At 41.6% G+C, this 24,927-nt stretch overlaps 2 protein-coding genes across 3 annotated transcripts in view; one reads left to right on the plus strand and one right to left on the minus strand.

Annotated features, from left to right (window-relative positions):
- Nucleotides 1–770, minus strand: part of lg4q.1:29h11orf16 (linkage group 4q.1:29 C11orf16 homolog) — a 13,196-nt gene extending 12,426 nt beyond the window's left edge. The window contains exon 1 of one of the 2 annotated variants that reach the window (XM_070442950.1): nucleotides 394–770. The gene's annotated coding sequence lies outside the window, so the exon portion shown is untranslated. Of the gene's footprint in view, nucleotides 1–389 lie in introns of both variants that reach the window. The other variant, XM_023984975.2, reaches the window with a different exon arrangement.
- A 518-nt stretch (nucleotides 771–1,288) lies between these two features.
- LOC111962127 (wee1-like protein kinase 1-B) lies at nucleotides 1,289–22,951 on the plus strand. The gene is made up of 9 exons (XM_023984976.1): nucleotides 1,289–2,268; nucleotides 5,246–5,457; nucleotides 5,820–5,886; nucleotides 6,086–6,258; nucleotides 6,427–6,695; nucleotides 7,635–7,822; nucleotides 7,936–8,106; nucleotides 19,776–19,921; nucleotides 20,979–22,951. The coding sequence occupies exons 1-9, from the start codon at nucleotides 1,786–1,788 to the stop codon at nucleotides 21,115–21,117; spliced, it is 1,848 nt and encodes a 615-aa protein (XP_023840744.1). The 5' UTR covers nucleotides 1,289–1,785; the 3' UTR covers nucleotides 21,118–22,951.
- Nucleotides 22,952–24,927: the final 1,976 nt, after the last annotated feature.

A 24,927-nucleotide genomic window follows, 5' to 3' on the forward strand; every position in this document is an offset into this window, starting at 1 on the left:
AGACTCAATCTCACAGGCACAAACATGACTTGAGTCACATTACCCCGGGAACATGATTTTCTTTTGTTGGGGTAGTCTGTAATATTTTGGTTAAGTGAAATTATGAAATTAAACAATTATACCACATTACTTCTTACTAGTAATACATTTGTTTTGGAAACATTACAAACCATGCTCATCTGTTTTTTGTGTTTTGTTGGTGTAATTTTAGCACAAAAAAAATATTTTGCCTGAGTGGCTGGTAGATTTTTACATTTGTAACATATACGATTATAACGTATTGTACGTTTGCAAATTTGTAACATATTATACACAACGGATGTTGGACATGCAAAAATGAATACATACAAAATGTAACATATCATACTAAATGGAGAGCTCGGATTTACCTACAGAATAATCCGACATGCTCTCAGACCATGTTGCTCATTGGCTAGAGATGGTCCTGACTGCCTTCCATTTTGAGGACATGTATTTCCAATGTTAGAGCYGTCACGCTACCGTCTTRTCAAAATAATACCTAATCTTTGGTTACCCACCGGAACGCCCATCTTTTGAAAACTCATGGGTCGTACCCATTGGCTGATGAGTAGGTCATCTCATCAACGGTTGCGGGAAGCACTGCACATTACGCGTGATAGGAGGAACAGTAAAACCATTTTTGTAAACATAGCTAGCTAGTGAATGATTTTTTGTGAAAATACACRTTTCTAGTTTGTAATGTTTTAAAATAGCCGATTCATTTCAGTTGCTGTGCCGCGCAGCCATTTTCCGCCGTAGCTAAAATAACTCGGTTAACTTGTAACAAAGATTTTTATAACTAAACCAAGAGACCACAGCTTGTCGTTTCCAATGGGAACAAATGAGTCATCGTGGGTAGAACAAGCAAAGAGGAGGGAAATAACAAGCACGCGCTAGTGATAGACTATTGGCGCGTGCTAGCAAATAACCGCATATTTCCGTTAGGGAACGCCTACTCTGGGAAGTGCGGATGTACAATAACTAAATTTGCCCTTGCACTCCTAAACAGCGCAATTTCTTTTTTAATTTTGTAAAMGCTAAGGTCTACAAAACGTAGTCCACTCTGTTCATAACATATTGGAGTTTTAGTAACAGAAAACTGTATTTGGAGAATGTCGGCCAAAACCCATCTTGTTCCCACTTCTCCCAGTGGGCTTCCTCTCACTACCATAGTTGGTAGTGAGTGGAACCGAAAAACGGATGCTTCACATTTATACATCCTGTGAAATATCTGTCTCATTGTTCCATCTGTGCTTGTAACGTTAGCTAGTAGGAGTGGCCACGGCATGGGCGTCTAGCTAGATTTATATTAACGAACGTAGCAACGTATATACACGTATTCGGAACACATTTATCAGATGAACATAGGCTTGCTAGTTATGTCAAATTTGCGATAAGTCAAGTTAACGACAAAGTGTTCGGAATGTAAGGTCTATGAGATCTCTGAGCAAGTTTGTTTACTTTTTGCCATACTTCTCGTTTGCTACAGTAGCTAATTTACTGTAGCTTGCTAGCTAATGTCAATTTTGCTTCGCGGCTAGCCGACGTCGGTTTGACTTTTCTGGTGCACAGTGACTCTTGATATCACACGCTAATAATCGTATTGTGATTGATACTGGTGGGTAGATCATTTAGCTAGTTAACGTTATAGTTGCATAGTAATTTACGCGGATTAGCTAACAGTTGAGTTGGTAACAATTTTTTTGTTAGCTAAATATAAACAACCACATTTTTAAGAAGTGATAGCCAGGGTTTAYATGAAAAATGCAGCGTTACAGTTATCGTCGTCATGGAAGTTTATCTCCCAATGCCCGACCAATACGTCAAAAGTTACTGTTTGCACCGAACGATGAAGAATACGCCCCGATTGATGACGGCAACAGTACAGGAGACGTATCGGGTTTTACAGAAATGGACTCTCCAATGCGACTGGACAGTGTCGATATTAAACGACTCGAGGACAACAGCCCTCTGAATCGGACTGCGGATGATGTGGAACGGTGCCGGTGGGGCGAAGAAGGATTCRGTTATCCGTCTCACCTTCAACCCCCCATTAGCGTTATTTTCATTAAAGGCTCCCCGGCGTCACCACGGAAAAACTCTCAGGTGTACGGGAGTTCACCGGAGCGGTCATGCATTCAGGAAGACGGGGACTGCTCGYGCTCACCTATTCCAGACTGCCCCGACACACCTCAACATAAAACCTTTAAAAAACTACTCCTTTTTGATACTCCACACACACCAAAGGTTTGAGAACTTTTGATTCAGAAAACCTGCTATGCCATAGTAGCTATGTTTGCCAGTATGCATTTTCTAATATAAATTTCATGAAATGCATGATTTGTGCACCAATTGCCACTCTTGTTGAAAGTATGAAAATAAAACAACTAGCTTTCGAAAGAACTCACTTTTGTAGTGGTGTACAATTACATACACGTCAGTCAGCCTCATTGACCACGTTTACATACACACCAATACCCCGTTATTATTCGGTAAACTCAAATATTCTGTTTGAGTTGACGCGTATAAACATCATATCCTGTTTACAATYACCCGAAGAAGCTTGTCCCAGTTGTGCAAAACCCGAATAATATGCCTGAGAGATGCTGATCTTAGATGGGATACTGTGGCATGTAAACARCTTATCCCATTTACTGGTGTTTTTCGCTGCACAGGCAGTTTTYCATATCATGGGTGTTGTGATGTTTTCATCTGATTTTGTCAAACAAATCACTTCAGAACGTAGGCAACCTACAGTACAGAATTCCATAATTTATTTTGCTGATACTCTGTACTGGATCATATAGCCTACTGGCTACTTTCACTCCTAATTCATACAAGTTTCTGCTTATAATTTCCAACATTGGTAGGCCATATAATAATTTACGACATTTGGAAGGCTGTTTGTTTGTCAACTATAGTTAGATGCCTGCGTCTTCTCTTCTGTCATAACTTGTTGCCCCAGAAGACTAAAGAAAGTAGTGCTAACCAGTTAACACTTGTAAAGTTGTCTGTTTTGTTTAGGAACAGTAGAGAAAACAGAATAACTCCAAAGCAGTGGAAAGATTTGTCCTGTATGAAATGTGATGGTGGTACTTGTAGAATTTTTAAGCCCTTAAGAGGGATATGCGCTACCATCTGCAATACTGTGCGCATGTAAACGTGGTTATTGAAACAGCAGTAAGGCTTTTGACCAAGGAGCCAGGGTTCCAGTCTGGAAAAATGTTTATGACTGCCCCATAGAGAAGTCAAAGTAGAAAAGTCCTAATAGAGACACTAGAGTCATCCTAATAGATGACTTTTTAGTCATCACTTTAGTGCACAAAACATCCTTTGAATTACTCAAATTATTGTCGCCGTGGCCGATATTTTATTTTCCGACAATATTAACATTTTATGTTCATGCTCTGAGATGACCCCAGCTAGCCAGGGGAAGTGCCGGTTGCCTAGTTCATTTGAATGTTTTTGTGCTTCTACCCCWTTTTCTCCCCAACTTTGTGATATCCAATTGGTAGTTAGTCTTGTCCCATCGCTGCAACTCCCCTACGGACTCGGGAGAGGCGACGGTCAAGAGCCATGCGTCCTCCGAAACACGACACTGCCAAGCCACACTTCTTCTTGACACACTGCTCGCTTAACCCGGAAGCCAGCCGCACCAATGTGTCGGAGGAAACACCGTACAACTGCCYACCGAAGTCAATGGCCAGGCGCCCAGCCCGTCACAGGGAGTTGCTAGAGCGCAATGGGWCTAGGAAATCCCGGTCGGCCAAACCCTATTCTATCCCGGACGTTGCTGGCCCAATTGTGCACCGCCTTATGGGTCTCCCGGTCACGGCCGGCTGTGACTCAGCCTGGAATCGAACCCAGGGCTGTAGTGACGCCTCAAGCATTGCGAAGCAGTGCCTTAGACCGCTGCGCCACTCTGGAGGCCCCGGTTGACTAGTTAAGCCAAATATTTTTTTTAGAACTAAACCAAGAGACCACAGCCTGTCGTTTCCAATTGGAACAAATGAGCCATAGTGGGCAGAACAAACAAGGAGTGGGGCAGAGCCAAGCACGAGCTAGCGAGATCGTATTGGCGTTTAGTAACATCTGCATATTTCCGTTAGGGAACGCCTACTCGGAAAGGCGCGTGTGCAGTAACTCAATTTGCCTTTGCACCTTCTAAACAACGCAAMAAAAAATTTACAACAAAAAAACATTTGCAAAGGGTAAAGTCTACAAACCTTAGTCCACTCTGTAAATAACAGATTCTAGTTTTGGGAACAGATCTGTATTGAGATCAAATGTTTCATCGACGAGAAAATCCATCTCGTTCCATCTTCTCCCATTGCCCGCCAGTGGGCTTCCTCTCACTGCCATATTTGGTAGTGAGTGGAAACGCCAAGCGGATGCTTCACATTTAAACATTCAGTGAAATATCWGTCTCATTATTTTGTGGTTAAGCTGTCCAGGTGCTCTGACAGAGTTCTTGGCGCGTGTTCGCTGTCTTTCCAGTGCGCACCAAGTTCTAGTGCGCAAGCGGCGTAATCGATGTAAGAAAGATGGCAGCAACCACGAAACGCGAATGTGAGTAGATTACGTTGAAAACCAAGGTCAGCCATCTTGGAGGCAGTCTCTCCATTTCTTATTATACCTCAGTGCTTTTGACAGCAGCATGTCTTTTGACTGATTTGAAACCTTTGGGAATGTTAGTCATTAGTGACGCCCAATAATAGTAGTCACGCCTATTGTCCCAATTTTTGTAGTGACGTAGTACTGTACAATTACATAACAACAGGTTGGCAGCATGACCTAATGACTCATTGAAACTTTAAACGTTTTGAATAGGCAGCTGTTAATGGAATAATAGTAACGCCCACATTTGTACAGGTAATACTGTACAATTACATAACAGCAGGCTGACAGCTAGCCAAATGACTGATTGAAACTTAACATTTTCAAAAATGTAACGGTAGTTGTTGTTGAAATAATACTAAAGGCCCAGTGACCTATATTTATTTTATATATATATATATCTCGTCAGTCAGATTCCAAATTAGACATCAGTATTTACATTGAAAGGCATATTTTGATTTTCACTTCAATTTCACTTCAACTTTACTCAATTAGTTATTTATATGTGATAATGTTATTTCAATTCATTAAGGGTATTTTAACTTGATCAYAAGGCTTGTCTAAGTGTCTCYACATGTCTTGAATATGTTAATTATGTCATTTGCAGAGTTTGCTGAACAAAGCCAGAACTGCCAGCTCAGCGTCCTCAAYTAGGAGGGTAGCCCTCTTCGGGAATGTAGAATCCACAGGAAAATCTGGTCCGGACAGCAGGAGAAGCCAGGCCCCTTTGGTCAACATCAACCCCTTCACCCCCGAATCCCTCCTCATCCAGTCTGCCACTCAACAGAGGAACAGCAGAAAGAGGGCACACTGTAACGAGTATGTCACTCATTAAGCATTGTTAGAATGTAGGACTTTATTTTTTCCCAACTAAGTATTGGATTATCTAGCAATATAACTTAGTCCAATTTTCAACAGACTATTTGAACACTTATGTTTTTATCTTATTACGTGATACCTGAATGTGTCCGTATGTCGGTACACACAGATCGTAGCCCATTGTTATTTCTAGCCTGGTTCGTTAAATCCGTTGACAATCATGAGTACGGCAAAAGTCTGGCAGGAAACCAAGACCCCATCATGGTCACTAATGAACTCTGCTGTGTGTGTGTGAAGGCTTCAGTGCTACCCATTGGTGTGTAGAATGTGCGCTAACAAGCTCTTTGTCTCATCTTATTCAGCTCCTGTGGTGAGGACATGGAGGTGAGTGATGCTGAAACAGAGGAAGAAGTCCGTCTTCCACCAAAGGTAGTTATTTTCTTGTCCTGATTTCTTTACAGCATTGTGGTCATGTTATTTTGTCCCATCAGCAAAGCTCTCAACCTAATGTGCATTTGCGCATTTGCGCATATGCAGTTAAATGGAGTCTATTGTGAGATAACGATAACATGGTGTAACTATATATTATTTGGATTAATATGATTCTCTATTCACTCTCTATCCTCAGAGAATAACCATGATGGAGAGCAACATGAATTCCAGGTATGCCTCAGAGTTCCACGAGCTGGAGAAGATCGGCTGTGGGGAGTATGGTGCAGTCTTCAAGTGTGTGAAAAGACTGGATGGCTGCGTGTACGCAATCAAGTGTTCAAAGAAGCCCCTMGTAGGGTCTGTGGATGAGTAAGTTGGAGTTGATCTATTGCATATGGACATTTTCTGAAGTCAGTCTCGAGACTTAAAGCTGGCAATAGCGAGAAGTCATATCCACAGTCTAACAGGCACAGTAAACATCAAACTTGAAGAAATGCCAAATCTTCCCACATCTATACTTCCCTCCTCCCACCATAGGCAGAACGCCCTACGGGAGGTGTACGCCCACGCCGTGCTGGGCCAGCACCCTCATGTGGTGCGCTACTACTCGGCCTGGGCTGAGGATGACCGCATGCTCATCCAGAACGAGTACTGCAACGCTGGCACCCTGTCGGACATCACGGCCAAGAACTACCGGCGGCTCAGCTTCCTGTCAGAGCTGGATCTGAAGGGCCTTCTGCTGCAGGTGACGCGCGGCCTCAAGTACATCCACTCGTCCTCACTGGTCCACATGGACATCAAGCCTAGTAAGTACCACTGAGGGGAAAGCATGAACCTTTTGTATCAGGAGATGAATTGGGATTAAAACAAATTGTTTAACTTTTTAACAGCTAGTAAGAGAAACCAGCGCACTGCTCTTGCTCGTGTCAAATTGTTTTCGAGTTACATTGTTTTACAGCAGGAACTCTTGTGAAACACATCCCTAATTCAATGCTTAATGCAATTTGTTTGARGTGTTTTTGTTTTAGTCATTGGTTAGTTTCCATCCAATTGGCGACAGATTTTCATYCGATTATTAAAAAATCTGCATAAAAACAATATGCGTGTTTTCCCACCAGAGATGTAATTACATCAAATTGACTTGTTGCAGATAAAAGGCTGTGCATGATGACGTAGTGCACATAAATACTTTTTGGGTGTTAAATTACCATGTACACACAAAAAAATACAAGTTAAATGGGTTTTCATCGCATTTTCAACTCTACTGATGGTTTTGTCACAATTATTTTTTTTGAGTGTTATATAGCGACTGAGACCACTAGTATTGGCACGTGCGCTTCAGCGCTATCTGTGCTGATTGATTGTCACCGGAATAAGATCCTTAATATTTATTGGAAAGGACCATCAAGATCATCACCTTGCACTTTCACCACCCTGTGACGGTCATCATCCTTTAATTTAATCTGTAGCCTAATAAACTGCATGCTTTTCCCAACTAGTCATAGTAGCAGAACCACACGTGATTGTGTGACTCCAAGTTTACTCCGCATAATTAKATTTTACCGACAAGATCCCACCTTCTCTAGCGATTTTTATTTTGTCGACATTTGGAAGTTTACCGGGAAATGTTCTGTTTTCATCAGGCCTGTTGTTATTATTCTTTTTTCTCGACCTGTACTTTACCCGCATAAAAAGGTTAGCTGGAAACCTGGTTAGAAAACTAATTTCCGTATTGTCTCTTTCAGGCAATATTTTTATCTCACGCAAGACGGTTGGTAGTGTAGTAGACGTGTGTGACGAGGAGGACGAAAAGGKTGGACTGGCCACCAGTGTCGTGTACAAAATAGGGGACCTTGGCCACGTGACGAGGTTAAACAATCCTCAAGTTGAGGAAGGGGACAGCAGGTTCCTGGCAAACGAAGTCCTTCAAGAGGTGAGTGTTCTCTCCAGGAGAAACTTAACAGATTCTCCCTGGCTAAAGTGTAGTATTTGATAATTAAAATGGTTCTCTACAGCTTCCCTAATCACGTCAAGTTTTTCTCCCAGGACTACAGCAACTTGACAAAGGCAGACGTCTTTTCCCTGGCCCTGACTGTGATCAGTGCCTCTGGGGCGGAGCCTATGCCCAGCAATGGGGACAAGTGGCACCAGATCCGTCAGGGAAAACTCCCACCTATCCCACAAGTTCTCTCTCAGCAATTCCTGAGTCTACTCAAGGTAAGAACTATATTAGCCTTTCCTAGTCTATCGGGCCTGCGCAGCCGGAAGTCCATTTAGCGCGAGTGCACTGTTGCAAGCCGGCGATGTACCTCTGGCTGGACTGCATCTTAACTACCCACACATGCTGCATATAGGTTGGCTTGCGTTTGGGAACTCCTGGCTTAAGCACACTTGAATAATAACATGTGATCATTAATTTACTGTTTGGTAAAATGTCCATATACAGGCTACAGGTCTTAACTGTCTTGCTAGACCCCTTGAGTTTTTCCATATTTTGTTACGTTACAGCCTTATTCGAAAATTTATTAAATACATTTTTCTCATCAATCTACACACAACACCCCATAATGACAAAGCAAAAACAGGTTTTTAGAGGCACAGATCTGGGGAATGGTACTGAAAAATGTCTGCAGCATTGAAGGTCCCCAAGAACAAATTGGCCTCCATCATTCTTAAATGGAAGAAGTTTGGAACCACCAAGATTTTTCCTAGAGCTGGGCGGGCCAAACTGAGCAATCGGTGGAGACGGGCCTTGTTCAGGGAGGTGACCAAGAACCCGATGGTCACTCTGACAGAGCTCTAGAGTTCCTCTGTGGAGATGGGAGAACCTTCCAGAAGGACAACCATCTCTGCAGCACTCCACAAATCAGGCCTTTGTGGTAGTGGCCAGACGGAAGCCACTCCTCAGTAAAAGGCACATGACAGCCTGCTTGGAGTTTGTCAAAAGGCACCTAAAGGACAAACCAGTTTTTGGTTTGTCATTATGGGGTGTTGTGTGTAGATTGAGGGGGGGAAATTATGTAATCCATTTTAGAATAATGCTGTAACATAACAATGTGGAAAAGTCAAGGGGTCTGAGTACTTTCCGAATGCACCGTATAGGCTACTCGTTGAAGAGATTTGCCAGCGGAGATGCGTGAATTGCGCAAAAAGGGAACAGTGAAGAAGAACGATGTGTACATTTGAATTTAATATATTCGGCTATATATTATAGGCCTGCTAAAGTGAATCTAGGTGGCCACCTGTGCTATAGGTAACCCTAAAAGACAGAGGGGGAAAAAAGGTTTGGCCGAAGTTCACCCTTATCAGTAAGTGGTGCCACAGATAACTCACTCAAATGAAAATGTTGTGTCAACATAACTACCCATTGCTTCACAAAAATGTATTAATTGCTGATCCTTATGCTACGGACAGGTTGCGCGCCTGTTTCTATTTTCTAATGGTCAATTTCATCTTCACAGCTATCTCTATATCCCCCTTAACTTTCRTCGTCAATTTATATGATGGGCTACATTGGTTTAGCATTATCCTATAATGTAGATTTTTTTTAAATCTTGGSCTGGGCAATATGGACAAAATATCATATTGTAATATTGTTGATGGTAATTTGTTGAATAATAAAAGTTCTAAATATGATTTGAGTTGTTCATGACCATAGGGTGGTAATACGTAAATTATTAGTGATATCTTTTTGTAATTTTTACAATGCATGATATATCTGTAGGCATATCAGTATCGGCCGATATTAGCTAAAATGACATCGGCATCGTCTCTATTTCTAGTTTAACGGCGATGTGGAAAAACCGATGCCAAAGCTGACGTGCATACCTAATATAAAACGTAGGTGGATGGCGTAATGCCGCCATGAAAACTACAGCACTACACGTGCAACACAGCATTCCTAACCCAGCCCACAATGTCTGCTGTGTGGTTCTATTTTGAAGTTTCAAAGGAAGATAACAAAAAAGCCATATGCCAACGTTTGTGCTGCTATTATTTCCACGAGGAGGGGAGAAAGTGAAATCTTTCAATACCACAAACCTAACTAGTCATTTGAAAGTGCATCACCCCCAGACGTTCAGCAACTACTTAGAACAAAAGCAGAAAAAACTAAACGCACACTTCCGACAAGTTCAAGTCGAGCAGTCATTTTGAAAGAGTAAGAACATTTTCAGCGAGACAACTCAAATGCGAAATCCGTTAACGCCAAGATATTGGATTTCATTGCAACTGTTCTCTGTCGTGGATGATGTTGGCTTTTGCCGACTGGTCAAGCACCTCGAGCCCCAGTACACTCTACCAAGTAGGCACTTTTTCAGATGTTGCCCTTCTGGAGTTACACAGTATTGTTGAAACGCACATCCATGACCTACTTGCTATGGGCGTCACTGCTATTAGCTTCACGACTGACAAAGCTGTATTGCATGCTCAAGAATGTGCTGGTTCTCACACCGCTGCTGCCATTTCAATGGCATTTGAGAACATGTTTGAAACTAGGAAAATCCTCAAGAACAAAGTACACGCTGTGCTACGTGATAATGCACGTAACATGACAAAGGCTTTGAAAGAATGCGGAGACGCCAGTTTGCCGTGCATTGCACACACACTGCAACWGGCTGCGTTTGGCTGTGAACGAAGGTGTTTTGACCCATCTGACACAGTGGCAACCAGGAAGATAGTGGGTCATTTCTTTTTTAACACTCACCGCTAGCATAGCCTGCATGCAATACAGGAGCGGCTTCGAGTGAAAACGAAAAGGCAAGACGTTTCCACCAGTTGGAACAGTACTTGTTACTTGATGGAGAGCCTTCTGGAACAAAAACGAGTGATTGGCGTGTACGCAGCCGACTGAGTTACCTGCAACAATCAGTACAAACCAGTGGACTCTCATTGAAACCATGAACACACACCTAGCTCTATTCGAACAWCTGAATCGAGAAATAAGCTCATCACCMGCGTCTGCAGCAGACGTGATACCCTCTGTCATGGAATTGAAATGCCTGCTCAACAAAACTGCTGACAGACCGTGGGGTTAACTTGCAAAAGTACTGTACTAGAGACTGTGAACAAGCGATTCGGTTGCATTCTGAGCCTCTGTGTCGCCACGATGCTCAACGCTAGGTACAAGGACCGCTACTTCAATGCAGAAAAGAAACCGGGTTTACGTGAAATGTTACAGAGCTGGGCAAGATGGAAATGGACACAGTGACATTTAGGGCTGGGCGGTATACCGTATATTATGATATACCGYTATTGATGAAGGGACCGGTTTGGGTTTCTACTTTACCTTCTATACTGGTATTTGAATGTTTGGTTTGTTAAATGTGATACGCCTTGTGTAATATACATTTTTATAGTTTACTTCACTGCTTGAGTCATCTCTCTCCACTCTTTCTCGCCATGCCACTTTCCACACAGACCTAGCCACGCCCCCTGTCACTCAAGGAGCACATTTGATGTTCCTCAACCATGAGACACTTGCGTTCAGTCTGATTGGTCAATGCAGCACATGCAACAATGTTGATGACAACAATGCTGTTTTCACTTTGCTTCTTAATATAAATCTACTAGCGTTCTATAATGACATAATTTTAATTAGTTGTCATCTCAAACAACACTGTGTTCAAAGTGCCCACTATTATATTCTAACCATAGAATTAGAATAGTCATTCTATTTCCATGATTCCAACAGTTGTTCTATTTTGCAAGTCAAATCGCAATTGCAACATTTGGTTAAAAGGAAGTCCTAGATTATTTCCCCATATCGTGCAGCCCTTCGTGGCAGTGTGGAAATTCTCAATTGAGCAGTGGTGTAAAGTACTTAAGTAGTACTTGAAAGTATTTTTACTTGTGTTTTTTGGTATCTTTACTATTTTTATTTTTGACAACTTTTACTTCACTACATTCCTAAAGAAAATACTGTACTTTTTACTCCATTTTCCGTGACACCTAAAAGTACTCGATATATTTTGAATGCTTAGCAGGACAGGAAAATGGTCCAATTCACACACTTGTCAAGCGAAGATCCCTGGTCATCTACTGCCTCTAATCTGGAGGACTCACTAAACGCAAATGCTTTGTTTGTAAATTATGTCTGAGTGTTGGTGTGCCCCTGGCTATCTGTAATTATTAATTTTTTTTAATAAGAAAATGGTGCCATCTGGTTTGCTTAATATAAGGAATTGGAAATTATTTGATACTTAAGTACATATGATCAATTACATTTACTTTTGATACTTAAGTATATTTAAAACCAAATACTTTTAGCCTTTTACTCAAGTAGTATTTTACTGGGTGACTTTCACTTTTACTTGAGTCATTTTCTATGAACGTATCTTTTACTCAAGTCTGACAATTGGGTACTTTTTCCACCACTGCAATTGAGTGCAGGAAATGCAGAAATGATAAGTGCTGAAATTTGTTTTTGGTTGAATTGAACAGTATAAAACAATCAGAATGGAGAAAGACTCATTGAAATCACTTAATGTATGTGTTGCCACCCTAGGATCACTCACTACTCATAAAGCAAATGTAGAACTGTAATTATTCAAAAACTAAAAATACCATCCTTTTAATTTTTTTAAAATTTATTTTTTAAGTACCGTGATATTGTGGCCATACCGCCCAGCCCTAGTGACAGTGCGCACAGAGGAAGAGGCCACGGACAGACAGAGCTGAAACTTCACTGCTTGACATGTATGATGAAATCCTGGTTGAGAATGAAACGACTGAACAACGAAACAGCACAGCAAGTACAGTGGGGCAAAAAAGTATTTAGTCAGCCACCAATTGTGCAAGTTCTCCCACTTAAAAAGATGAGAGAGGCCTGTAATTTTCATCATAGGTACACTTCAACTATGACAGACAAAATGAGATTTTTTRCCCCAGAAAATCACATTGTAGGATTTTTTATGAATTTATTTGCAAATTATGTTGGAAAATAAGTATTTGGTCACCTACAAACAAGCAAGATTTCTGGCTCTCACAGACCTGTAACTTCTTCTGTAAGAGGCTCCTCTGTCCTCCACTCGTTACCTGTATTAATGGAACCTGTTTGAACTTGTCATCAGTATAAAGTCACCTGTCCACAACCTCAAACAGTCACACTCCAAACTCCACTATGGCCAAGACCAAAGAGCTGTCAAAGGACACCAGAAACAAAATTGTAGACCTGCACCAGGCTGGGAAGACTGAATCTGCAATAGGTAAGCAGCTTGGTTTGAAGAAAGCAATTATTAGGAAATGGAAGACATACAAGACCACTGATAATCTCCCTCGATCTGGGGCTCCACGCAAGATCTCACCCCGTGGGGTCAAAATGATCACAAGAACGGTGAGCAAAGATCCCAGAACCACACGGGGGGACCTAGTGAATGACCTGCAGAGAGRTGGGACCAAAGTAACAAAGCCTACCATCAGTAACACACTACGCCGCCAGGGACTCAAATCCTGCAGTGCCAGACGTGTCCCCCTGCTTAAGCCAGTAATAATTTTGTCTGTCATAGTTGAAGTGTACCTATGATGAAAATTACAGGCCTCATCTTTTTAAGTGGGAGAACTTGCACAATTGGTGGCTGACTAAATACTTTTTTTGCCCCACTGTATAATGAATGAAATAGGTTTTGATTAAGTTTTACTGGTAATGGGGACATGCATAAATGCCAACAAAATAATTTTTGATCAGTGTGTGTTTCAACTATTTAACTGTACTGCACCAATGTGTCGGAGGAAACACTGTTCAACTGATTACCGAATTTAGCCTGCATGTGCCTGGGCCGCTACAGGGAGTCGCTAGAGCGCGATGAGCCAAGTAAAGGCCCCCCCGGCCAATACTGAGCCAATTGTGAACCGCTCTATGGGACTCCCGGGGTACGAACCCCAGGCCATAGTGACACCGCAACGCTAATGCAGTGCCTTAGACCGCTGGACCACTCGGGAGGCCCAATTTTAAATGATTTCAATGGTGCTTTCTCTATTTATACCACGTGTAAAACTCATTCCACGGAGGGCCAAGTGTCTGCGGGTTTTCGCTCCTCACTTGTACTTGATTAGTAATTAGTGACCTTAATTCATCAAAGAACTTTCCTCACCTGGGTGTCTAGGTCTAAATTGAAGGGAAAAAACTAAAACCCGCAGACACTCCATGAAATGTGTTTGTCACCCCTGATTTGTACTGTTCAATCCAATTCCAAACAAAAGTAATTTTATGCATTTACATACATTTCTGTATTTCCTGCACTTTTATTATCATTTCCATTTGGGCTGTCCCCGACAAAAAAATCTTGGTCGACCAAGTCGTCTGTTCAATCGATCYGTTGAAATTTTTATTAAACAAATAAATAATCATATATACAGTTGAAGTCAGAAGTTTACATACATTAACTCATTTTTCAACCACTCCACAAATTTCTTGTTAACAAACTATAGTTTTGGCAAGTCGGTTAGGACATCTACTTTGTGCATGACACAAGTACTTTTTCCAACAATTGTTTGACAAATTATTTCACTTATTTACTGTAACACAATTCCAGTGGGTCAGAAGTTTACGTACACTAAGTTGACTGTGCCTTTAAACAGCTTGGAAAATTCCAGAAAATTCCATGGCTTTAGAAGCTTCTGAAAGGCTAATTGACATKATTTGAGTCAATTGGAGATGTACCTGTGGATGTATTTCAAGGCCTACCTTCAAACTCTGCCTCTTTGCTTGACATCATGGGAAAATCAAAAGAAATCAGCCAAGACCTCAGAAATAATTTGTAGACCTCCAAGTCTGGTTCATCCTTGGGAGAAATTTCTAAATGCCTGAAGGTACCACGTTCATCTGTACAAACAATAGTACGCAAGTATAAACACCATGGGACCACGCACCGTCATACCGCTCAGGAAGGAGATGCGTTCTGTCTCCTAAGAATGAACATACTTAGTGCAAAAAGTGCAAATCAATCCCAGAACAACAGCAAAGGACCTTGTAAAGATGCTGGAGAAAATGGGTACAAAAGTATCTATATCCACAGTAAAACGGGTCCTATATCAACATAACCTGAAAGGCCGCTCAGCAAGGAAGAAGCCACTGCTCCAAAACGGCATAAAAAAGACAGACTACGGTTTGCAACTGCACATAGGGACAAAGATCGTACTTTTGGAGAAATGTCCTCTGTTTTGTTGAAACAAAAATAGAACTGTTTGGGCATAATGACCATCGTTATGTTTGGAGGAAAAAGGGGAGCTTGCAAACCGAAGAACACCATACCAACCGTGAAGCACGTGGGTGGCAGCATCATGTTGTAGGGGTGCTTTGCTGCAGGAGGCATTAATGCACTAAAAGCTGGAATAAATCATTCGCTCTACTATTATTCTGACATTTACATTCTTAAAATAAAGTGGTGATCCTAACTGACCTTTTGACAGGGAATTTTTACTGGGATTAAATGTCAGGAATTGTGAAAAACTTAGTTTAAATGTATTTGGCTAAGGTGTATGTAAACTTCCGACTTCAACTGTACACATCCTATATGTTAATCAAGTCAAGCACTGAGACACACAAATGACAAGGGCATCTGACTGCAATTGATCTGATTTGTGCTGGGCTCAGCCTTAATGCACTGTAAAAAAAAATATATATATATATATATTACACCAAGTGACTGTGTGACAAGCACCCGTTGTCTCTCTCCTCCCTGCTGCAGCGACCACCATAGAACTTGAACAGCGTTTATTGTGCCATCCGTGTTGCTGAAGCTGCAACATAATTACAGCCATTTCTGACTGAAATGTTATGTTACCGAAATCCCCTAATTTTGTTCAGAAAAAACATTCCCTATTCCCTCAATCCTTGCTGTCTTTACATMAAACATTTATGCATCGCATGCACGTGACCAATTGGGCCTGACCTATAGCATATCATAATCACATCAATAATTGGTTGTAACAAACTCTGAACATGTGACAGCAAAATGGATGCAGAGGACGTGGCAAATTAACTTGAAACGGGGGAATGTTTACTGGTTTCTCAGGAGGAAAAGGGGAAGTCTGTAGAGTAAATTTGACTAGAAAATACTGGCGCTCAAATAAAGGTTCCTCTGTCCAGTGTCTGTGTTCTTTTGCCTGTCTTAATCTTTTATTTTTATTGGCCAGTCTGAGATATGGCTTTTTCTTTGCAACTTTTCCTAGAAGGCCAGCATCCCGGAGTCAACTCTTTGCTGTTGACGTTGAGACTGGTGTTTTGAGGGTACTATTTAATGAAGCTGCCAGTTGAGGACTTGTGAGGCATCTGTTTCTCAAACTAGACACTCTAATATACTTTTCTTCTTGCTCAGTTGTGCACCGGGGCCTCCCACTCCTTCTATTCTGGTTAGAGCCAGTTTGCGCTGTTCTGTGACAGGAGTAGTACACAGCTTTGTACCACATCTTCAGTTTCTTTGCAATTTCTCGCATGGAATAGCCTTCATTTCTCAGAACAAGAATAGACTGACGAGTTTCAGAAGAAAGTTCTTTGTTTCTGGCCATTTTGAGCCTGTAATCGAACCCACAAACGCTGACGCTCCAGATACTCAACTAGTCTAAAGAAGGCCAGTTTTATTGCTTCTTTAATAAGCACAACAGTTTTCAGCTCTGCTAACATAATTGCAAAAGGATTTTCTAATGATCAATTAGCCTTTTTAAAATGATAAACGTGGATTAGCTAACACAACGTGCCATTGGAACACAGGAGTGATGGTAGCAGATAATGGGCCTCTGTACGCCTATGTAGATATTGCATAAAAAATCTGCAGTTTCCAGCTACAATAGTCATTTACAACATTAACAATGTCTACACTGTATTTTGGATCAATTTGAGGTTATTTTAATGGACACTTATTTTCTTTCAAAAACAAAGACATTTCTAAGTGACCCCAAACTTTTGAACGGTAGTGTATATAAACAGTGCATTTGGAAAGTATTCAGACCCCTTGACTTTTTACGTTACGTTACAGCCTTATTTGAAAATGGAATAAATTGTTTTTTTCCTCATTTATCTACACACTACCCCATAATGACAAAGTATTAAGTCCCTTTACTCAGTGCTTTGTTGAAGAACCTTTGGCAGCAATTACAGCCTCAAGTCTCTTGGATATGACTCTACAAGCTTGGCACAGCTGTATTTGGGGAGTTTCTCCCATTCTTCTCTGCAGATCTTCTCAAGCTCTGTAAGGTTAGATCAGGAGTGTCGCTGCACATATATTTTCAGGTCTCCAGAGTTGTTTGATCGGGTTCAAGTGAGAGCGCTCAGGACATTCAGAGACTTGCGTTGTCTTGCCTGGAAGGTGATCCTTCGCCACAGTCTGAGGTCCTGAGTGCTCTGGAGACGGTTTATATCAATGATCTCTCTGTACTTTGGTCCGTTCATCTTTCCCTCGATCCTGACTAGTCTCCCAGTCCCTGCAGCTGGAAAACATCCCCACAGCATGATGCTGCCACCACCATGCTTCACTGTAGTCCGTAATCTTGGTTTCATCAGACCAGAGAATCCTGTTTCTCATGGTCTGAGAGTCCTTTAGGTGCCTTTCGGAAAATGACAAGCGGGCTGTATGTGCCTAATTTCCATCTATCCATTCTACCATAAAGGCCTGTTTGGTGGAGTGCTGCATAAATGGATGTCCTTCTGGAAGGTTCTCCACAGAGGAACTCTGTCAGAGTGACCATCAGGTTTGTGGTCACCTCCCTGACCAAGGCCCTTCTCCCCTGATTGCTCAGTTTGGCCAGGCGGCCAGCTCTAGGAAGAGTCTTGGTGGATCCAAACTTCCTCCATTTTAAGAATGATGAAGGGCGCTTTGTTCTTGGACCTTCAATGCTCCAGACATTTTTTGGTACCCTTCCCCAGATCTGTGCCTCAACACAATACTGTCTCGGAGCTCTACGGACAATTACTTCGACTTCATGGCTTGGTTCTGACATATACTGTCAACTGTGGGACCTTTATATAGTGAGGTGTGTGTGCATTTCCAAATCATGTCCAATACTACTTGATTGGTWAATTCAATTGAGAAAAATTTCAAGGATGATCCATGGAAACAGGATGCACCTGAGCTCAATGACTAGTCTCATAGCAAAGGGTCTGAATATTTTTTTTTACATTTGTATATATTTTTATTTTATCCATTTTAGAATAAGGCTGTTTAACATAACAAAATGTGGGAGAAGTGAAGGGGTCTGAATACTTTCCAAATGCACTGTGTGTGTATTGATGGCCTGCGTCTGAGGGAGGGAGCAGCGGTGAGGCTCCGCTCTACCTCCCGCCGCTGAGAAAAGGGGCAGTCTTCCAGCTCATGGCAAAGCTCAAGTCGCAATGCATTATTTCTGCCTCACTCACCTCACGCACCAATGTTGTTACTCCTATAACCAGAGAAAGTGAAATATTCCTTGGTATTAAAAAAGACAGCCGCTAATAATAACAACGGAAGCTTATCGTCCACTAATTCATTGCAGCTGCAACGCTGGTTGTAGGGGGAATGTGCGTTTTATGGCTTATAAAAGTGTTGACCAAAGTGTTCTAAAATGGATTAAAATGTTTTTTTCCCTTATCAATCTACACACTACCCCATAATGACAAAGCAAAAACACTTTGCTCTTACACTTAGCAAGCTAGCTAGCCAGCTAAATAACGATTAGCATTAGCAGCTAACTAATTATTTTACCAGCACCTTGTTAAGAAAAAACAAAACTAGCAGATACACTAACTGGTAATTTATAGAATGCTTGTGGAAAGCAGCATTTCACTAACATTGTTACATCCATCTAACCATGCAGAGTGAAAGGCAAAGTGCTTGTGACTCCATGGTCGAACTGCTCTCTCCTTGAGTGACGGCAGGGCTTGGTGTGGTTAACAGCATGCAGGAGGAGAAGGAGATGACTCATGTAGCAAACAATTAAACTATAAAAACGGACATTATACCTGCCGGAGTTATCTTTAACATTTAACAAACCAAACAATMAAATACTGTTATAGAAGGTCAAGTAAAATCTCAAACTGGGCCATGCAACAATACTGGTATYTAGTAAAATACAGTATACCACCCATCCCTAATTTGAAGTTAAGGCAAGGTTGATACATTTTTGGTYAAGGACAAATGTGATTTGCTTATGTGTCTGACTGGGATGCGCTGCAGCGGRTTTGATTGATGGGTCCTTTCTGGTGGGTGGGTGTGCGTGCGTGCATGAGTTTACTAATTCTCTATGTCCATTCAGAAAGTTTCCTAAAATAAGCCTAGCGTCTGGACTTCATCTCTTTAATCCGATAGAAAAAAAGGTCTTGCACATARGCTGAGCCTGCAACGAGAAATGACAACAGGTGTCAGTTTTGTGTTTCCTCTCTTGTTAATTGGGGTGCAACTGAATGAAACGTAGACGAGCTCCTTTCATGATTCATCCTATTGGATGATATTTAGAGGTAATAAATAACTGAATAATGACGTTCTACTGATAACTAAGTGTAATAGTAAAGTCGCAGAGAAAAGCCATGCTTCTTGTATACATGGGAAATGTTGTCATTAAAATCTTCAAATGTAATGATATAAAATATCGGCCTCCTTGACCCACAAATCGGTATGGTTATCAGCCCCAAAAAAATCCATATTGTTCGTTCTCTACCTATACGTTTCTGTACCACTGCCCTTCAGTGGTGCTCACTGTCCTTGTGTAAGAGAAAATGGTGAAGCTGTGTGATATTGACAGGGATACAGTTAATTTGAAGTAAGCATTCACGGTCAAGTCTACACCTGTTGTATTCGGTGCATGGGATAACAATTTTATTTGTTTGAACTGTGCTCTCAAACATCCATTGGATTGTGTTAGCCTATTCATTATTGCTAGCTAGTACTAATCTTTTTTTTTCCTCCTTCACCCTGCAGCTGATGATCCACCCTGACCCCGCCAGGCGGCCATCCACCTTTGACCTTATCAAGCACCCGGTGCTGTTGACGGCAGCTAGAATGAGTGCCGACCTGCTCCGTGTGGAACTCGACGCAGAGAAGTTCAAGAACGCCCTGCTTCAGGAGTAAGTACAGAATGGCACTGAAACAACGATCGAATGTAGCARAATGGTTTTCCTGGAAGGTTGCCGTTTTTGTCAACATACTAAAGGCAGTGGTTAGCTCGTTTTTGCTCTTGCTTTTACATCGGCATACAGAGGCAAGTTTGAGGAGCGGAATAGCCTACAACCTGTCAGACAGTGTGTGAACAGCCTCTCAAAAYAGCTGATACTGGAGTGAAGTGTGCTTTTTGTAAGCCCAGTCAGTGTGTGCAACATAATTCTAAATGCAATRGCGTTTTAAACAGTTTTTTGATTGCCACGATATTTAAAAATAGCTYCTATTTATATTTCTTAATCACGACTCATAATTAAAGTGCGCTTTCCATTTGAGTGTATAGGCTATCAGCGTGTCACCCACCACTGCAGTATGAGCTTGAGGCAGTATAATTCTTTTAAACCTGAGCAGTGTACTTTACTTCAAATAATGAGGCGCGTCTTACCTTGCTTCATAGTAGCCTAGCCAAAATCCAACCATAGCAACGTGGAGGGAATTATTTTATAAAGACTTCCTCGTGCCATTAAGCAGCATTTCTCTCCTGTTCTATTGGTTTWRATATCAACTTTCTTTCGTTGTCCAGAAGCCAAAGGCACAATCCTAGTCATACTAACAACCCATCCTAGTTGTTGCTATTGGATTCCCCCTCTAAGTTTCTAACACAACTCACATTAGGGGAATTGTTTAAAACAGTGTTTTCCCGCTAATTGCATTTTGGCAAATGTTTTGAAAAATGAAGTTTTATTAGCTGCTTCATTACAGGAGTTGCATGTTCAATAATAGGCTCTATAGCCTTTTGAATGTAAAACGATAGGCTTGCTATTTTTGCATGTTTCCATTTAAATTCTTAATGAAACATGTCAGTTCCTTGTATGCATGCATAGTATTTTTTGTTTGTCACCTAATTTTACTGTTTGGAAAATGTTTTTACCYGTTAACAAGGGTCTGTTAGTCTGCAGCAGAATTTACAAAAATGTGCATCCCTAATTCAGGGTTTGTCTAACTGTTCTACATTGCTTTCCCCAGGGAGCTGAAGAAGGCCCAGATTGAGACAACTGCAGCTGAGGAGAAAGTTCTGACCTGCTCCARTGTCCAGTCCAACCCCAAAACCTACAGATTGGTCGGAAAGAAGATGAACCGCTCAATGAGCRTGAACATTTACTGAGACTGACTCAAACACAGATCCCCCTGAGTGACGAGCAATAATGGTGCTGGATCATGGACTGAAAACAAATATCTTGAGTTTCCGACMACGTATTCTGTTCGATCCAAGTGGCGTGGATTCTACTTAAGGCAGTGGTCACCAACCTTTTCTGGGTCAAAATGCAAGCTGTGATTTACCYCGCAGATATTTTTTATATTTTTTATTTGACTTTAAAACGTATTAAGCCTATGCAACATTAACCAATTGAAAACAGTTCTGTAACAATTAGGTTTGTGCAGTAGTCTATCGGCCCAATTCATTATCACTGCAAATTGGCTATGCTTGAATTGCCCTGCCAAGGTTCTCAGACCATTTTGAAATGTGGTATATGATCACGCTGGTAATAGACAAGCCGTTAATAAGGCAAGCTTATCAGAACACTTTGCTGCACTCGTTCATTGCAGCATGAATGGAAGTAGGGAGAACGTGCATTTTATGGCTTATAAAAATGTGGAACAAAGTGTTGACGGTGCTGAATAACAACTTAAACATGAACTTACTCAGAAAAAAACAGCTCTTTGATGTATTCGTTCTCTCTAGTCATGGTTTTAAAACTTCCGAAATCTCACAGTATCAACTTTTTGTGCGTTCAAGGTTTATTTTTACAGTGTGTTTCGATGAAACAGCAGACAGTGATCTGAGCTATCTGATCGGCCAGTGGTAGGCCTATAGGTGCTGTTGATTTGCTCTCTGGGCCTGCCGGGTAGGTGGAGTTCTACCTTCAGACATGAAATGGGAACACTTCGCCTTCCCGGCTCTATGGCTGCTGAATCAAGTGCACCTACTGCCAACAGCACAAAGCAAATAAAGAAAAATAGGAACGCAAGGCTTTATCGTTTTTTTTTACAGAAATGTTTGGCGCTCGACTAGGAATGCCTTGGAGATCGACCAGTCGATCCAGCCAAATGGGCCTCATTTCCACTGGTCACACGGGACTTTACCCTGTCTCAATGCTGTGGGTGGGCCTGCTTTGTCCAACTCTGAGACTGAGACTTTGCCATACTCAATCAGTACTGACTTGTCAAACAGTCAGTTCTGTAGGAAGACTTGGCCCTTTCAATCAAATTGCCAGTAATCCTGGTGGTGAACTTCTCGTTCCTTACTGTACCTATTCTTTGTCAGCCCCAAGTCTAAGTAGATTGGCGAAGCTCTCCACTGTAGTCCCTGCACTTCCTTGAAAGCCTAGTCTTGCTCTTTGTTGGAGAGGAGCACAGAGAAGCCCTTCTCAGTGTGTGAATGTAGCAGACCACAGATGTGCGCACCTTACTGCCTGATGTCAGCCATCCGAAGTTCTGGATCTGACAACGCTTTTATTTAAGAGCACTTTGAAGGCAACGGGGGAACTTGCCACACACAACCTGCTGCTATTCATGTTTGTCAGTGTTCAAGGGTGTTGATGGATTTTTTTTCTCCAATTGGGGTAGTTTTAAATCATTGCTATGAAGTTCYCCTATGATCATATTTTGTGTACCATTAAATATATACTTTTGAAGAAATGTTCACTTTTTTTTTCTTCAGAGTCTAAATGGATCATGCAATACATGTAAGAAAAGTGTGTGTATCAAACCTGTTTTAAAAAATGTTTTACTTTCATTGCCAATATTACAACTGGTACATTTATAGCCGACAACCCTGCCTGTGTTGCATTAAAACAATCATTGTTCTGTAGGTTCACCTGTTTTGTGACGATGAATTGCCTTTTTATTTTACTGTCACTGRAAGGAGCCTGTTTAACATTGCTAAAGGGTATTTCTTATAGCCTGTATTTTATTTTAATAAATTCTTATCAAATGCATTRTTCATTCATCTCACTTTATATTACAGAAAACTGTGTATGCCSCTTAAGTACTATACAACCATGGACAGGAAAATAGTAAGCTATGGTCTTGCCTATTGTATATTTAAGCGATAAGGTCTACGGAGATATGGTATATGGCCAATATACTGTGGCTAAGGGCTGTTCTTAAGCACGACAACACGGACTGCCTGGATACAGGCATTAGCTATGTCCAGTCATAGATTTAGCCAGTGGTAACTTGTTGAATAGACACTGGCTTGAGTGCAGTTTTGACCAATCAGCATCCAGGATTTGACCCACCCCTTGTATAATAGCCAACTTATTTAGGACTGCAAAAGTAAATGTTTGGCATAACCATGTTATACAGTCTAAAAACCACAGCTTTCAGCCAATCAGCATTCATGGATCGAACCACCTGGTTTAAAAATTAAGCAATAAGGCCAAGGGAGTGTGGTATGGCCAATATACCACAGCTATGTGCTGTATCCAGGCGCTGCCTTGTATAAGAACAGCCCATAGCTGTGGTATATTGGCCCTATACCACAAACGACTGAGGTGCCTTATTGCTATTATAAACTGGTTACCAAAGCAATTAGAAAGATAAAAAATAATATTTTGGCATAAGTAAGGAATGGTATGGTCTGGTACAGCGTCCTGGCAAAATAAGTAGTAAGGGATAGTAGTAGTAGTAGTAGTAGTAGAGTAGCGGTACCCGTGTTGTGCCGAAAATCTCCCCCTGCCAGAATTCCCCCCCTTTGCGTGAACGCGCACCACTCAATCTTCATAGCTGTGACTTGCTTGCTAGTTGAGATTTCGGATCACGTTAGGCTGCGTTTCATTTTTGTTTTGTTGGTTTGATATGAGCGGCTGAAACTGAGACGCGAGCAGACAGCAGTGGAGGCATTCATTCTGGCCTAATGACAATCGCCAAATGTCTTTACACTTTTTTGGTGTTTTGTGTAACAGATGTCTCTTTCCATTCACCACTTTGTTTGGAGGCTTGCAGTGCAGTATGTTGTGAGTGGAGGAACGTGTGCGGGTAGCCTAGTAAAGGAGCCCTTTGAAGTGAATGTTTGAAAATCAGATGAAAGCATGTAGTGTTAAAGGACAACTATTTATGATTAGCCCCAAAGAGATAMCATTGAATTAATAGGGATTCTAAATATAATTATATGATTAGGCCCCACGGCCGGCCTGCCCATTAGGCAGGATTGGGCAGCCTGCTAGAGTGGTAGTTTGACGAGGGCGGAATTTTCCGAGCTAAACTGTCCAAAACGCATCTCCAACAACACAACACCTCACATTATTCTGCACCAAAAACAATGATGACTTCTCTCACCCAGTGGCATTAGGGCTATATAGATGAGCGCTGATGCGGCCCTATGACAAGCAGTGCACAAAATATTTAGCTTGTCTATGGCCCGCGTGCCTCTRCAATTGTCTTTTGGAGAGACGCGGCGCGCCATCAACGCTCCATCCAATTCATTGAATATAAATGATGTAGCCTACGGTAGAAAGAGTAATGCCGTATGTGTGTTTTATGTAGCCCATAGACTGGAGACCAAATATATTACAATGTCAAAGAGACATTGTAAAAAAAGTATTATCTTATTAAAAGCATTATCTTATTAAAAGGGCYGCAGGTGGCCTAGTGGTTAGAGCGTTGGGCTAGTAACCGAAAGGTTGCTAGATCGACTCCCCGAGCTGARAAGGTACAKATCTGTCGTTCTGCCCCTGAACAAGGCARTGTTCCTAGGCCGTCATTGTAWATAAGAATTTGTTCGTAACTGACTTGTCCGCAGCCGCATAATCAAAATGGTGCCTCTGTCAATTCTTAATTAACTGAAGGTTCTATTTTCATTAGGCCTATACACTTGGCCAGTTAAATAAAGGTTCAATACAATTTTACTAATTGCGTTAGTACTGTACAAAGTTAGAGGTGCACTATTTGATAGATTCCCCCGCTCCCTATC

The sequence above is a fragment of the Salvelinus sp. IW2-2015 genome, linkage group LG4q.1:29 (assembly GCF_002910315.2).
Source record: "Salvelinus sp. IW2-2015 linkage group LG4q.1:29, ASM291031v2, whole genome shotgun sequence".
Taxonomy (NCBI): domain Eukaryota; kingdom Metazoa; phylum Chordata; class Actinopteri; order Salmoniformes; family Salmonidae; genus Salvelinus; species Salvelinus sp. IW2-2015.